The 17,098-nt window shown below is 33.4% G+C and overlaps 2 protein-coding genes across 2 annotated transcripts in view; one reads left to right on the top strand and one right to left on the bottom strand.

Moving 5' to 3' along the window:
- Positions 1 to 17,098, bottom strand: part of LOC119607443 (cyclin-dependent kinase 1) — a 33,893-nt gene that overhangs the window by 3,374 nt on the left and 13,421 nt on the right. The gene's annotated exons all lie outside the window — the stretch shown is intronic.
- On the top strand, positions 634 to 5,498 carry LOC119607442. The gene is made up of 2 exons (XM_037961332.1): positions 634 to 961; positions 1,107 to 5,498. Exon 2 carries the CDS (start codon positions 3,106 to 3,108, stop codon positions 4,978 to 4,980), a length of 1,875 nt encoding a protein of 624 aa, XP_037817260.1. The 5' UTR covers positions 634 to 961; positions 1,107 to 3,105; the 3' UTR covers positions 4,981 to 5,498.

Genomic DNA, 17,098 nt, shown 5'->3' with positions numbered 1-17,098 from the left:
AGCTTTTTTGATGCTTGTCCAGTTTCAAGCTAAAATTTAATTTGTCCAGCTAAATAGAATTTTTTTTAGTACACTGCAATAACTTTTATGCTATCTTTGTCATATCATGTTAGCCAACACTGATTGTACATTTGTTATACAACTAAGTTATGATTTCCCACATGTATCATCACTGACAACATGTCTCAACACTTGAACAGCTGATGTCGTAATAAATATTAGGTCTGTTCGCGTACTCAAAATTTGTACAAAATAAATGCGGGTTTCAATGATTTTTCATGGGTACTCCCTAGTCTATCTCATTTGACAGTCAAAAATTTTAAAAGACCATTCAGGGCATGTTTATTTTTATTACTTCCCCCCGAATAGGTCATAATTATGTTAATATTCCAGTTGTTGAAAGTATTAAACGATGGCAACCCTAATTTATGTTTCTTCCTTTTACTCTTATTACAACTGTTTAAGTTAAAATTGATTTAACTACCTTTTTGAAATACTATTTATAACAACTTTAGAATCCTATAAAGCTTCCCTATTTTTGCAACTTTGTTGGAAGATTCTAACGAGTAACCGCTAACGGTGCTTAAATATTGTTTGTCACCAAATTTATGCTTGTTTCGTTTGACATTATAAATCACTTTTGATTTGTCTACGACACAAGCACTACGTGCAATTACATTTACAAAACCATCTACTTCTACGAGGTAATATTTTGGTTTAAATAAAAAGAGATCTTCATCTCTAATAAATTTGAAATATACATTTGTTTTATTTTTATATAAAATCTTGGGAATCTTTTTGGAGCTGAACATTTGGTCCTAGCGAACCGGATTTCTTAGATCATTTATCGGATTTTTTGGATCTTTATCAGTACCGGATCTTCTTTGGCACCTTCAACTCCATTCCTATAATACAGTCCACCGGAGATATATTTATCATTTATTTATTTCTACGAAATAAGGTACGTAAATATATTTCAATTGTGAGCAAGTGATAAAATTCGTTTGTTTTGTTTCGCGAACATACACACACATTTCTTTTGTGAATTTTTGTTTTATTTTTTTAATTTGTGGATACATCTCACTAATTCGAACTCTAATTTACAGCTGTGGTCAGCTAATTGGAAACGCTCTCGTTATATTACTGCTTGACGTGATTTGTATAAAATTATGAAAATATTACGTTAGATTTTTTGTTCGAAACACATGTATTTTATAAATTGATGTTGTTATAATAAAATGGAATGCATTTTGTTGTGGAACATTTCTTATTTACTTTTCAATTTTAAATTTGGTGAAAATCGCCCAAAGCTAAATCAAAGAAATTGCGACAACTAATTGGAAACGGCCATATTTTATTAAAATTTTTTTTAAGTTAAATCTAATTTTGATAAAAAATGTAATTGCATTTGGGTATATATTGTTTCTAATTTATAAGAAATTTTACATAATTATTTTTAGGCTAAGAATGAAAATAGGCCAAAGAAATTCTCTTTCCTTGGGTAGATCTATTTTTGAACATCATAAAGCTTGTAAATCTTAAAAGGATATAGGAGAAGAGCCCTATTGTTCAAAAAAATATATTTTTAATCGTTTATAGCATTTTAAGAAATATGACACTGATACTAACGCTCCACGTGAAAAATTTTCCGAAAAAATATCAGCCCATCCCAAACCGGATAATAAGACAAATCTCTAAAGCTGGCCCAAAGGAATCATCCATGGGCATCCAGCGGTAAATTTGAGAAAAATTAGATATAACGTTATCTAAGCCAACTATTTCGCGATTTTTGACGGAATCGGGGCATCTTGAGAAAGGGCGGATGAAACCTTTTCCAACTAAAATTCAAAGAATTTGCAATATCTCTTGTATATGAAATATCGTGTTGAATTGACCTGATCTTATCAAAATTAGACGGTTAATCAGTGGAATTATTTACTTCGGAGCTTTGAAACAGAGATTAATCGTATTATACCTCAATATACAAGGTACAATAAATGGTAAAAGGTGTGGCAGATTTTCGAATGAGATATGGCAAATTCTTTAAACTTTAGCTGCTAAAGGTTTCCTTCGCGATTCTCTTCCAATATGCCCCGATTCCACCAAACATCGTGAAATAGTTGGCTAAGATAACGTTATATCTAATTTTTCTCAAATTTACCGCTGGATGCCCGTGGATGATTCCTTTGGGCCAGCTTTAGAGATTCGTATTATCATCCGGTTTGGGGGTGGGCTGATGTTTTTCTGGAAAATTTTTGACGTAGAGCGTTAGTATCAGTGTCATATTTCTTAAAATGCTATAAACGATCAAAAATATATGTTTTTGAACAAAAGGGCTGTTCTCCTATATCTTTTTACGATTTACAAGCTTTATGAAGTTCAAAAATGGATCTACCCAGGGAAGGAATATTTCTTTGTTCTATTTTCATTATTAGTCCTAAAAATAATGATGTAACATTTCTTATAAATTAAATTAATAATAATATTTACCAAAGTACAATTAAATTTTTTTATCAAAATTAGATTTAACTTAAAAAAATTTTAATAAAAAATGGTCGTTTCCAATTAGTTGTCGCAATTTCTTTGATGTATCTTTGGGCGATTTTCACCAAATTTAAAATTGAAAAGTAAATAAGAAATGTTCCACAACAAAATGCATTTCATTTTATTATAACAACATCAATTTATAAAATACATGAGTTTCGAACTGAAAATCTAACATAATATTTTCATAATATTATACAAATCATGTCAAGCTGTAATATAAAGAGAGCGTTTCCAATTAGCTGACCACAGCTGTATATTTAAAATTTTTTAATTTATTTTTGATCCTACGGACAATATATTAAATTAAAGTAAATTTTATTAAAATTTTATTACAAAAATCAGTGGTTTTTACATTTTCTTTTGTGCGTTATTTGTTTACAGATTTAGATCTGTAAAATAAAACAATAAAATACATAAACGGTTGATTCTTCTTCTACCTTTATATTAGTCACCCTACGCTCGGCCAGTTTGACTATTATCACATGTGTTTATATACATTTTGTAGTCAAGTAGTATTATTAATTTATTTATTTTAAACGACTTTTCAAATATTAAAAAATGTCGGTTTCGCCACTAAACTCGTTTATTAGAGCATCGGATGCTCTTATTGCATTCGGGGCTATGTTTAGTAATTTTGACGAAGAAATTCATACGGTTTATACTTTAGAGATTCAGAGTCAAGAGTTAAAAACACTTTGGGGTAAAGTTAAGACGACGTATAATGAATGTCTTTACTTTTTAGAGTCCGAAGAATTTGATGTGGCAGCGGCTAAATATAAAGCTACCTATACAGCGTATATCCAATGCGGAGGATCTATCCATGGAAAAATAGATGAATTCAAATCTGCTTTGAAAAGCAATGAATCTCCAACGGTAAATTCGAACTCCGGTAATACAGATCATAATCTAGCACTACCTCCTTGTGATATTGATTCCTTCAGAGGTGATTATGTTTCTTGGCCCGCTTTTAGGGATTTATTTACCGCAATTTTTATTAATAGCTCGCGGCTTAGCAATATAGAACGGCTTTGCCATTTAATAAGAAAAACCGAGGGTGAAGCAAAAGAAATCGTTTCTAAATATCCACTTGTTAACGCAAGTTTTGAAGTAGCCTGGCGCGATTTAAAGGAAGCATATGAGAATCCTCGTATGTTGGTACATAACCAACTACAACTTATTTTTGGCCTTCCTTTCCTTGACAAGGAATCGATAACAGCACTCAAAACACTACAACGCGAAATTAATAGTTGCCTTTCGGCTCTTTCTATTTATAAAGTGCCTACGGATAATTGGGATCCAATTATAATTTTTATGTGTATTCAACGTCTGCCTAGATCTACAGTTATTTTGTGGGAACAGGGTGTTAAAAACAAAACAGTTTTGTCTACATGGAAAGATTTCGATAATTTTCTGACAGAAAGAATTCAGACATTACAATGTCTTCAAGATCTTAAAGGTACGAACTCGACTGACGTCGACTCTTCAGTGCATTCAAATAGTTCTACTATTACTAAACCTTCATGTATCTTATGCCCTAATCAGTCACACTATTTGCGAAATTGTCGTCGATTTAAAAATCTTTCAGTATCTGACAGAATTTCTACTGTGAATGATTATAACTGCTGTACTAGTTGCCTTTCGAGGACACATAAAGTCAGAAGTTGTACAATCAACAATAACTGTTTTATTTGCAATAATCGACATCATTCTATGCTTCATCTGCAGCATACAGATAATTCTATAGTTGAAAGACGTACTGTTTCTACTGAACAGAATTCCAGTGAGGTTCTACGACCCACTAACTCTCACACTCGACAATCGCATACGTCCAATAATGTTACTTCTAATCCACAAGTATTTCATACTAGACAGAATCAGTCCGTTTTGTTAGGGACTGCAATGGTAAACATAATTCATAACAGCCATAAGTATCAGGTCCGTGCTTTAATAGATTCGGGTTCAGAATGTTCTTTCATTTCTGAACGTTTACGAAAAAGATTAAAACTTCCCACTCATTCTTCGAATTCTAACGTTTCTGGCGTTAATAATGTGATTTTTGGAGTTTCAAAGTTTTTTCCATTGGAAATTAGTTCAGATTTAGATTCTTCAATAAAACTATCAACTAACGCATTTGTTTTACCAGAAATAACAGGAAATTTGCCTTCGACTTCTGTAAATGTCGATATTGGAAAATTATTGCCAAATCTTTGTTTGGCTGATTCGAATCTTTTTACCAGTAGGCCTGTAGATATTCTTATCGGAGCAGTTTTAAATCCGCGCATTATTTCACCGGAAATACAACAAAACGTATTAGGGTCATTATTGGCACAGAAAACTATATTTGGTTGGATACTGACAGGTCCAGCTAATCCTAGGGATTTTGAAACATATATCGGCAATTTAACGTATTCTACGTGGTCTAACGCTTTTTAACCTTTAATTTATTATCACTTTAAAATGCTCACAGAAATATATTTATGTTCCTACTACCTTATTTATGTTTTTACCTTATTATTTATTATCTTTATATATATTACATGTCTTATATTAAATAATAATCCACCTGCAGGACTTCGGTGCTGTGGGAAAAGTCGAGAGACTTCTTAAAAATCCACCTGCGGGACTTCGGTTCTGTGGGGAAAGTCGAGAGACTTTTTAAAAATCCCCCTGCGGGACTTAGTCGTTTTAAAATCGTTTGCAATTCCTAAGGTATTGCAAGGTGGCCGGCAATATTTAAGTTAAAATTGATTTAACTACCTTTTTGAAATACTATTTATAACAACGTTAGAATCCTATAAAGCTTCCCTTTTTTTGCAACATTGTTGGAAGATTCTAACGAGTAACCGCTAACGGTGCTTAAATATTGTTTGCCACCAAATTTATGCTTGTTTCGTTTGACATTATAAATCACTTTTGATTTGTCTACGACACAAGCACTACGTGCAATTACATTTACAAAACCATCTACTTCTACGAGGTAATATTTTGGTTTAAATAAAAAGAGATCTTCATCTCCAATAAATTTGAAATATACATTTGTTTTATTTTTATATAAAATCTTGGGAATCATGTTGGAGCTGAACAATAACCGTTAGTTTTGTTTTTGTTTTTCTTCTGAATTTTTCATTCCTTTTTGTTCAACTGATTTTTGTAGTTAAGTTCTTAATAAACCACTGAATAAGAAAGACGTTTTTGGTGTCCGTCATTACATCACCAGTATCTCTACAAAAATCGGCAAAACTTAGTTTTGTATAAGTCTTAACGATTCTGGCGATTTTCGAAATAATCAGGCCTCAGCATCTGCTCTAAGTCTGAACATTAAACGTAAAACCTATTTAGAAAATCTCTTTTTTTGTGATCAAATTATTAAAATATTTCGGAATTAAGGTAAAAAACTACTTAAATGCTTAATTATTAAACAAATAATCCATATTTTAACATACTCACTGGTGTAGGGTATCATACATACGACATTCTTACTTGTTTTTATTTCCGAATTACTTTATCATTTTCCTTCAAAACTTTTTAACGCAAAATGCATAATACTTGTTGTTTTTAACAACAAAATAATAAATTCCTAGAAATAATTATAAAATAATTTGAAATCCCCATCAAAAATACTTTATTGAACTGCAATTTCTGATGAAAGAATGCACTCAAATTTATGTATGGGCAGTCGACAGTCGATACCATTTAAATAATAAACGCGCTACTTTTAATTAACCCTATAATTGATGCTAATTTTGATTTTGGGCAATTTTTAATTTGAAAAATAATTGGAAAAAATGATATACATATAAAAATAAAATAAAAAAGTGGTGTTATATGGGAACTAGGATGAAACATGGACCGTTTCTCATGTTACCCATGCTACATCACTTATGCCTAATTTGAACACATACTAATGTTTATAAATGAGTTACGGACTTTTAAGTAATTTGCTGAAGAATTACCTTTTATGGGGGCTAGGGTCAAATTGAGCCCAATGACGATTATATAAATAATAGATCTGCCGAATTTTGTAGAAATACTAATACATTTAACGAAATTATGAGCTCTAAAGCGTTATTAAGGGGTCCGGATTCATAAACAACATTTTATTTTATAAAATGATTATAAAACAAAATTTTCATTACGTAATTTTATTTATAAATCATTTATAAAATAAAATTGCATTTATGAATCCGAAAATATTTGGACCCCCTGTCTCTAGTATAATCTTCAAAAATGGGAAAGTTAGGTTTTTTATTTGTTCAGTCTTGTTAGACCTTCTCATGAAAATACCCATACGTATGGGTCATTTTGTGTCAAGTGACCCAACTTTAAAAATCGATGTCTTCCGATCCAGAACTGCTGGACTTAGAGCGGATCAAATTTGGACATTTTGGTCATGCAATAGTGCAAATTTCGTCAAAATTGATTTTTTGAGTTTGGTCACTTGATATGAAATTGCCCGTATATGTGTATGTATGTATATATTTTGGTTTTCAAATCTAACACAATGTCTATTTTCAACGGAAAATATATATACATATGTACATACATGATTAGGTTAGGTTAGGTTGATAGGAGGATGTATACTACATCAAATCCGAAGAAATACACCTAGGCCACTATCGGGCCTGTTGTGCGCGCCAATTCAAGAAAAAAAATTGTTCACTAAATGTATTATTTTTCCATGTTCAGAAACTCAGTTTCCTGGACGTAATTCCTAAGAATCTTCCAATCGGTGTTGGTTAAGAATGTTATTTCCGGAATAACATCACTTCCAAGATACTTGGATCTAACAACGACGAATGCCTGAAAATGGCATGCTCTCCATTCGTCTGAATCCGCACGTCCAATTTTGTATAGATGTGCTCGTAAACCTGTGTGTCCACTCAGAATACGTATCATCATACTAACCTCAGACTTGCTAATTTTGAGGAGATTTTTCGTCTTGCTCTCATCAGGGTCACCCCATAGAATCTTTGTGGTTCCATCCACCATTTCATTATTCCAAGAGGCCTTATGGGATTCTCTCATCCATATTTTTAATTCAGCTTTTGTTGCGTCGAATGGTTTTGCGTTTGTCAGGTTAACTACATCGAGCTCCCTTCCCTTTAAAGCTATTACATTCGCCCTTTCGTTGCCGACTACTCCCGAGTGGCCTGGTACCCATATGATGTGAACCTTACCTCTGGGAGAGTATTCAGTTAAAGCTTTCTTACAATCCAATACGGTCTTAGATTTAATTCTATCACCTGATATCGCCCTAATTGCCTTCTGGCTGTCGGTAAATATATTAAGCCCTGTGGGCGCCATATTTATTCTAATCCAATTTACACATTCCGTTATTGCTCGTACTTCTGCCTGGAAGCTTGTGTTATGATTAGGTAAACGGTGGTATATTTCTGTTTCTGGGTCTTCAATATAGAACCCCAGGCCCACTTTGTTCCCTAATTTAGAGCCATCCGTGTAGCAACGGATTCCTATTGGTATTTGCTCTAATGTTCCGCTTGACCAAGACATTCTATCTGGGATTAGCGTTTCAAAGTTTCCGACATATTCTGTGTCTGGTATGCGATCAGGCACGTCCGATGAATGTGTATAACCTTCCAATGTGTCCTATAACCGTTTTTGGCCAGTTCGCCTATCATATCTTATATATGTTTCAATGAGTGCAAAATCTAGCAACGTTTCCAGAGCCTTGGTTGAAGTAGTACACATGGCACCACTTATACCCAAGCAGCATGTACGCTGAACTCCCTGTAGTAGTTTGATATTACACTTTTTGTCCAAAGCAGTCCACCAGATTATTGAAGCATAAGCTAGAATTGGTCTAATTACACTTTTATAAAGCCAATTTGTCATAGTAGGACTAAGACCCCATTTCATGCCTATGGTTCTCCTACATATCGCCCAGCACCGATGTGCCTTGTTGATCCTATCCTCTATGTGGTGTCTCCATTTTAATTTCCGGTCAAGTATTACACCTAAGTACTTAGCTTTGTCTGTCACCGGTATCTTCTTGCCCAGGAAGCAAGGTTCAGTATATGTAGAAATTTTTGTCTTTCTTGTGAAAAGACAGATTTCCGTCTTCGACGGGTTAACATTGAGGCCTCTCGGTTGAGCCCAGCTCAAGGCAGTATTCAGAGCCTCCTAAGCTCTTCTACACAAGTAATTTGGATCCTTTCCCTTTAAAAGTATTACGACATCGTCTGCATAGCAGACAGGTCTAAGTCCTTTCTCGGTTAGGGTCCTTAGGAGGCTATTTATCGTGGTAACCCAGAGTAAAGGTGACAAAATGCCACCCTGTGGTATACCGCGAAATACCTTTTTCCTGATAGTTATATCGTATATCTCGCAGCTTATCCATCTGTTCCTTAGCATGTAGTTGATCCAGTTACGGAGCACCCGGTCAACATGAAACTGGTCTAGGGATTGGATAAGGGTATCAGTGTGCACGTTATTGAAAGCGCCTTCGATGTCAATGCATACCGCCAGTGTATACAGTTTTCTATCGAAAGATTCACCTATGTAGTGGACAACTTCGTTTAAAGCGGTTTCCACCGATCGTCCCTTTACATAAGCATGCTGCTTATATTTAAGGTCTTTGTATGGTATGCTGCTTTTAACCATGCTATCGACTATCCGTTCCAAAGTTTTAAGTAGGAAGGACATAAGACTTATCGGTCGATAGGACTTAGGTGTCGCATAGCTTGGTTTCCCTGGTTTGGGTATAAATATTACCCTTGCATCCTGCCATTTAACTGGGGTATATGCCAATTTTAAGCATGCAGTGAATATCTGTGACAGATGTACGGAAACCAGTCCCGCCTCCATCTGCAAAGTGCCGGGAAAATTCCATCCGGCCCTGCAGCTTTATAGGGAGCAAAGCTCTTGATTGCCCCTTTAACCATGTCAGTTGTAATAACTATTTCCGTGTTACCCTCCCCTTCCACCAATATCGGTTCCTCTATGTTATTCGAGTTTCATTGTCTCCTCCATATCCTCAAGCCTCCTGCCCGTGTCATCGATCATAGATTCCGGTTGGACATGAGTTTTGGATAGGAATTTTTTTATCTTCGATACGTCATTTACGTTATCTACCTGTTCACAGAAAAGTTTCCAGGAGTCTCGTTTGGCTTTTCGAACGATTTTCTTATATTCACCAAGTTTATTACGATACTCATCCCAGTATACTGCGGTCTTTTTGCGCCGTGCCCTGTTAAAAGGTTTGCGAAGAGTCTTCCCAAGGTTCCGGACCTTGCTTCAGCACCGTTGCATCCGATGTTGATAATCCTGTTGAGAGGAGAAAACATAAGTTCTTGTGACATAAGATACATGTTCTCGGGCGAGATCCTGTATCAGCGTAGAAAAGTTGGAAATTTACGTGATTTAATCCAGAAACCTTGTTGCGAATCGTCCAAGGTTCCTGGATTAAAGCTATATGTATTTTACCTGTGGTAATTTTAGCCATCAGAGCGTTGGTAGCTGTCTCGCTCCGATGGAGGTTTATTTGGATAACCTCAATCATGGTCATCCATTAAATTGTCTTCCAGCGAGTTGGTGGTCACCTCCTCGCTATTTGGATTTGGCTCCTCCGGATAGCCTGAAGTGGCTATTAATGCAGTGGGTACTGTTGATGGCACTGCGGTGTCCTTATCAGGAGCAGTAATTTTAATAGACACATTCCCAATTCTGGAGAGCACTGCTGTTCTGTCTTCTGGCGGGTGAGTGATTTCCTCCTCGCTTTTAGGATTTGACTCCTCAACATTGCCAGTACTTGCTAATGATGCTTTGGGTACCGTCTTAGGTGTTTTAGTGTCCTTGTCGGGGCCGGTTTTGACAGCCCTATCAATCGGCGCCTTCCCAATTTTGGAAAGGGCCACTACACTTTCTTCTGGCGAGTTAATGGTAAATTCCTCGATTTCAGGATTTGACTACTCAACGTTATCAGTAGTGGATACTGATGCTGTGGTCTTAGGTTTTTTAGTGTCCTTTTCGAGGCTTGTTGTAACAACACTTCCAATCGGCACCTTCCCAATTTTGAATATGACAGCTTTAGAGGCGAAGTAAGCCCAACCTTTATTCTTGACAAGACTAGCCATGGATTTCTGGTCGATACCTATTACAAATAAAGTTCCCTCAGGTTCTTCTTTCCTGTAAAAGACATCCCATTTTTCCACGGCCAGCTCAGCATTTTTACCTCCAAGAATTTCCAGTATACGTTCATTAGCCAGTTTACTGCCCCATCCTTTTATGTAGACAGTGGACTTTAAGAGCACCGGAAGCTCGCTCTTCTTTGCCAGTCCCAGCCTAGCGCCGTCCCAGGGAGGGGGGATGCTTTCCACCAAGTTCTTTAGGGTGCTAACACATTGGTGAGATGCCAACCTCATCAACATCACGCACATGCTGAACTCGCAGCTATCGCTCTCTATTGGTTGTTTGCCCTTAGAAGCGATTGCATGGTCCACTATCTTATTGTTGACCAAGTCTTCTATTTTACTCTGTTGGTCTATTGGAATTTTGCCTGTCGGATTACCGGCATCGTAAACTGCATAGCAGAGATCATCCCGGTGCCTACTTCTGGCAACTTTGGCGTAAGATGGCGGCTCTTTTCCTTTTCCTCCGTCTAGCTTCTCCTTCCTCGTTTTTCGGGGCTTCTTTTGAGAGTCCCTTACCTTCGAGGTTGATTTCGCCGACGTGTTCGTCTTCGGAATATCTGGCTTGGCGTTGTCACCCTTACTCGCAGGATTCTCACTTGAGATTCCTTTGAGTGAAGTATGGCTTGGCTTTGACTGTGTATTAGAACACGTGGAGCTCTTTTTCTTCTTAGGTTTATTCTCAGTTGTCAACTCCTCGGGAGACCTGATCCTTTTTGCCTCAGATCTTGTGAGAGTCCCATTTTTCCTTTGGAGTGTCGTGGGATTGACTAACTATTATTTCCTGAAGCATCTTTTTCAACTTCCTCCTCTGTGCTCCAGAAAGTCTTTTCTTAGTAGTAGGTAGTTTAGCTATGCTATCACTCACCTCTTTCACCATTTGCTCTACTTCATCCTTTTTGGGATTTGCTATAATGGTACCCACCTCCGTAGTAGTATTTTGCTCACGATTGCAGGATGACGACGACACGTGACTCGCGAGTGGATCAACACTTGCCGCCGGTACTGGGTTATTTAGGCCCTGCACCGTAACTTTTATATTTTTATTTTCCATATTTGTTTTTTCCAGTTTTTTGGTCCGCGGGGAATATAATATTCCCAGGTGGTGGACAATCTGCCCTACCTCAGCTTAAGTGAAATTAAAGCTGCCCCGAGATGTACATACATACTTTCTACCTTTTTTATTTATATATGAACATCTCTTAAAAAAGGTATGCAAAATCATAATTGAGTTTGTTCACTTGATATGAAATTGCCCGTATATGTGTATGTATGTATGTATATTAGAGTTCTCCAAGCTTGTATGAAGGAAAAAAAATTTTATCCGACAGGCCGTCCCCCCCCCCTCTGGAATTGTTCTATGGGTTGTAAAACTATGTCATGCAAAAAATTAGGCTGATAGGATAACGTTAACAGGTGCCGCAACGGCTCAGAAGTTTCCAAGTGCATTTACAAGGGGAAAAAATCGATTTTTTTTCAGTTTTTGCTCAAATTTTGCAACTTAATAATAAACTTTGCACTTTATTGTGAAGGAATCGTAATGTGCACAGAATAAGCATTTCAGAAAGATATAAAACACAAAAGTTGGTTGAAAATTTTTAAAGTTATTGCAAATTCCCCAGGCCATTAACGTGTCTCACAGCACATGAATTCGAAATGTGACAAAAAAATTAAAATTTTTTAGGACATATTGTAAAAAAACCATTTTGTTACTTAAAATATACTAAAAATTACTTGAATACTAGCTTTTGTCCTTATACGATAACGCAAACTTGTTCTCAGCTATGGTCAAAAAAGTTTGATTTTTTCAACGGCCGTTTCAAATCTCCAATTTCAGTTTTTTTGAAACTTTGTTAAACAAATTTTAAAATTTTTAGAAGATCTCATGGGAATTTATGGACAATAGATAAGGGAATAAAACGGTAAAAAATTAGATCAATAATTCTTACAGTTTAGCTGTACCTGCGATTTGAACTCGGCGGATTTCGGGAAAATCGCATTTTTTTGTAATATATTAGAGAATACGTATTAATTTTTTACTGTTGTACATTTTAAACAAAGTATTTTCAGAGTATTATAGACCAGATAATATAAAATATATATTCCAAGTTTTATTCAAATCGGACATTCTTAACCCATAAAATGTGGAGTTCAAAGGTTAAATTTTGCTATATTTGGGAATTCTCAGTGCACCATATTAAAATATTATTTATTTGTTGGCCATATTTACCAAAAATTACTGGAATTTATCGTATAAAGTCCGATATTTAAAATAGAGTGAAAAAAAGGTAAATTAACACTTTAAGGCACTTGGGAACAATTTAACACCAAAGTTCAAAAATTTGAAAAAGCACTATCCATTTGAATAAAGCTCTATATAATTAGAGAAATAGCAGAAATATAACAAAAACGTATATATTAAGTATAAAAAATTATACTTTAACCCTTTTCGACTATGGAGTAAACTATAGGTGTACATTTTTAAAAGAAAAACATTGTTTTTAAAACTGATAATTTATGTAGTCCATTTTTTCGGACCATTTTCGACATAATATGTCTAAAAATACAAACTTTATAGGTTCAAAAAGGGTTAATTCATAAGTTTTTATACCTAATATATATTTTTTTGTTTTATTTATGTTATTCCTCTAATTATATAGAGCATTATTCAAATGGATAGTGTTTTTACGATTTTTTGATCTTCGGGGTTAAATTTTTCCCATGCGTTTTAAAGGGTTAATTTTACTTTTTTTCGCTGCTATTTTAAACATAAGACTTTATACTAAAAATTCAAGTCATCTTTATTAAATATGACCGACAAATACATAATATTTCGATATTATGCGATTTTCCCGAAATCCGCCGAGTTCAAATCGCAGGTACAGCTAAACTGTAAGAATTATTGATCTAATTTTTTTACCGTTTTATTCCCTTATCTATTGTCCATAAATCCCCATGAGATCTTCTAAAAATTTTAAAATTTGTTTAACAAAGTTTCAAAAAAACTGAAATTGGAGATTTGAAACGGCCGTTGAAAAATTCAAACTTTTTTAACCATAGCTGAGAACAAGTTTGCGTTATCGTATAAAGACAAAAGCTAACATTCTAGTTATTATAGATATATTTTAAGTAACAAAATGTTTTTTTACAATATTTCCTAAAAAATGTTAATTTTTTTGTCACATTTCGAATTCATGTGCTGTGAGACACGTTAATGGTCTGGGGAATTTGCAATAACTCTGAAAGTTTTCAACCAATATTTATGTTTTATATCTTTCCGAAAAGCTTATTATGTGTACATTGCGATTCCATCACAATACATTGTAAAGTTTATTATTAAGTGGCTAAATTTTAGCAAAAACTGAAAAAAATCGATTTTTTCCCCTTGTAAATGCACTTGGAAACTTTAGTGCCGTTGCGGCACCTGTTAACGTTATCCTATCAGCCTAATTTTTTGTATGACATAGTTTTACAACCCATAGAACAATTCTAGAGGGGGGGGACGGGCAAAATTCGCAACTTCGTTTTTTTGGAGCACTCTAATGTATATACATATATATTTTGGTTTTCAAATTTCAACGGAAAATATATATACATATGTATGTACATACATACTTTCTACCTGTTTTTTATTTATATATTAACATCTCTTAAAAAAGGTATGCAAAATCATAATTGATCAATATATCTGACTTAGCATCACATGAAATATGTAAGTATCGAATATAACAAATTAAATAAATAAATAAATACCCAGCAAAAAATCTGAAATTTTTGGTAATGGCCAGTAGTTATTTCATACATTACTTGGTAATGAGTGTTCATTATCTAAAGAACAAAACAATTTGAATTTGTTATAGCCCAATTGTCTAGGGCGTTCATTTAACAAACATCCAGCCCTGCTGGATACCGTTTATTTTTTCAAAATGACATTCAATTATATTTTTTTGTAAAAAGCCGTTCTCAAAATTACAAAAGGCAACATGCAATTTGTAATCTATTATTCGCAAAGTTTTTGTAATCAATTTTAGTAACCATTTATTAATTTGTTTAAGGTAGGTACATATTATTTGAACCTCGTCGAACAAAAATAATTAGTTATTCACCCCAAGAGTAATTAGTTTCCACGTGATTCCAATATTACTTTCTAGCTTACTTGGTAATGAAAGTTTTTGCTGGGTTCATTAAAATCCGAAAATATTTGGACGCCCTGTTGGCAAAAAATAAACGTTTAAATTAAATTATTTAATACAAGATCCAAATTTCTTTCATAATAACGTTTTTAACAACCTTACTAATTCTTATGAAAAATTTTAATATTTTTCACTTTTTATAGATTTTTTAAGATATCATAATAAAAATTCCATGTAATAATATTCGCTATTTTATCATTTTATGAAACACGTTGTTTAAAAGCGATATACAGTGCGTGACAAAAATGTGTAAATGGTGGTAAAATATTTAAACTTTTAGTTAATTTTTAAACTAAAAACTATATTTAAAAAAGTTTTATGTTTCTTAAAAGGGTATTGATAGAAGATATTTTTGAACTAAAATAAATAAAAATCCACTTAATTATACTTCAGAATAATAAAAACGATAGTTTCAACCAAAGAATAAATAAGAAATGAAACTGTTGTCAAAAGTACCTAAGTCTACTGTCATCCGGTACCTAACTCTAAGAATGTATTAGTAGAATTCTCAAGTCAACATACAGTGGACGTCCACTAGCCCTTTCGTAATACCGAAAAATTCGTATTATTGAACAACACATTTTGTATGTTTAAATTCAAATAATACACATAAAATATTGGATTTTATTTATTTTTGTTTTATTTTTCATGAAAAATTACATAACGGAACAAAATATAATAAATGTGTATTATTTTAAATAAATTTCTTGTACATAAACAGTAGGGTGATCGACTCGATTTTTCAACCGGTTTTAAAACCGGTTTTTTCTGCTTTACCAGTGTCGGTTTTTTCTAAATGTTGATTTTTCGAATATCGAATAACCCGGTTTTTTCACTTTTTAAAAACCGGTTTCGAATACTTTTATTTGCTTTGTATTCAAAGATTATTTAAATGAAATTTTGAAGTAAATAATACAGCCCGTTTAAATTTTAAAAATATTCGAGTCCAGGAACTAGGATATATTTTTCTAAAGCACCATTGGTTAAACTTTTTTGATTTTCCTAATTAGTTACAAAATTTTATTTGTAAAATTGATAACTGTTTAATAAAATTTTATTAATCTTAAGATTATATTCCAACTACAATAATTAATTTACCGCTGAAATATTATGGAAGTGTTGGAATGCCTATGAAAATTTCCTAAAAGGGCTTTAGAATAAGCTAGGATTACATAGTACCTTATGTTTAACAGAAGTGTCCACTTTTTTCCTAATTTTTTTTATATTAAAGAAATAATGTAAATCAGACGACTAGATCTAAAGTTATAATCTGTTAAACTGTTAAAAATCATTTCGGGCCATGTTTTATTAATCAAATTTAAACATAAACATTAATTTCTTCAAATTAACATATATTTTTTTATTTATTATGAAAAACCGGTTAACCGGTTTTTTCTGAATTTGAAAAATATCAACCGGTTTTTTTGAAATGTCAACTATTCGAACTATTCGAAAACCGGTTTTTCGAAAATGTCGAATAATCGATCACCCTAATAAACAGGCATAAAAGGGACATATTTACGCATATGAATTGTTAATTTTGAAAGTATCGTGAGTCCAATGGTTGAAATGAGATATATGTAGAAGGTTTTAAATTTTAATGTTTTTAAAAAGATTTGTGCCAAAGACAATTTGCAATTTACATATGTGTTCTAAAATGTTCAGATTACATAAAACTTTTATTAGAAACTTGAATGGAATATACCACAATTCTCTAATTTATAATTTTCTCTTAAAAATTAGAATAGTTATCCTTAAACCCATTGTTTGGAATGTGGAGTCACACTACTTTCAAAATTAACAGTTCATACATACATATGTATATAAATATCATTTTACTTATTAAAAAATCCATCATTTAACATCGATGTTTATTACATTGTAAACTGATTCTTACGGCTTTTTCAATAACAGCACTTTTGAGGCTTCAATATTGTTCTCAGCAGAGTTATTGTCGGGAACTAATACAATTCCTCATTGGCGTTATCATCCAATTTAATTTCTTCTCTTGGGTCATCAAAATTCCAATAAAATAAATTAATAACACTAAATAATTGTTGATTTGTAAATATACATGCAGTAAATTGTGTGTATAGGATTTTTAAAAATACAAAACACTTGTAATAAATACAAAAAAACTTCAAAATTACTGAGCTTAAGGTGAATGATACCGAAATAATAAAATAAAAACATAATAAAAACTTCATTCAT

This window comes from Lucilia sericata, unplaced genomic scaffold (genome assembly GCF_015586225.1).
Source record: "Lucilia sericata isolate MDLA Ls3-8-SP2 unplaced genomic scaffold, ASM1558622v1 Contig000695F_arrow, whole genome shotgun sequence".
Classification (NCBI taxonomy): domain Eukaryota; kingdom Metazoa; phylum Arthropoda; class Insecta; order Diptera; family Calliphoridae; genus Lucilia; species Lucilia sericata.
This window is presented reverse-complemented; position numbering and strand designations above follow the sequence as displayed.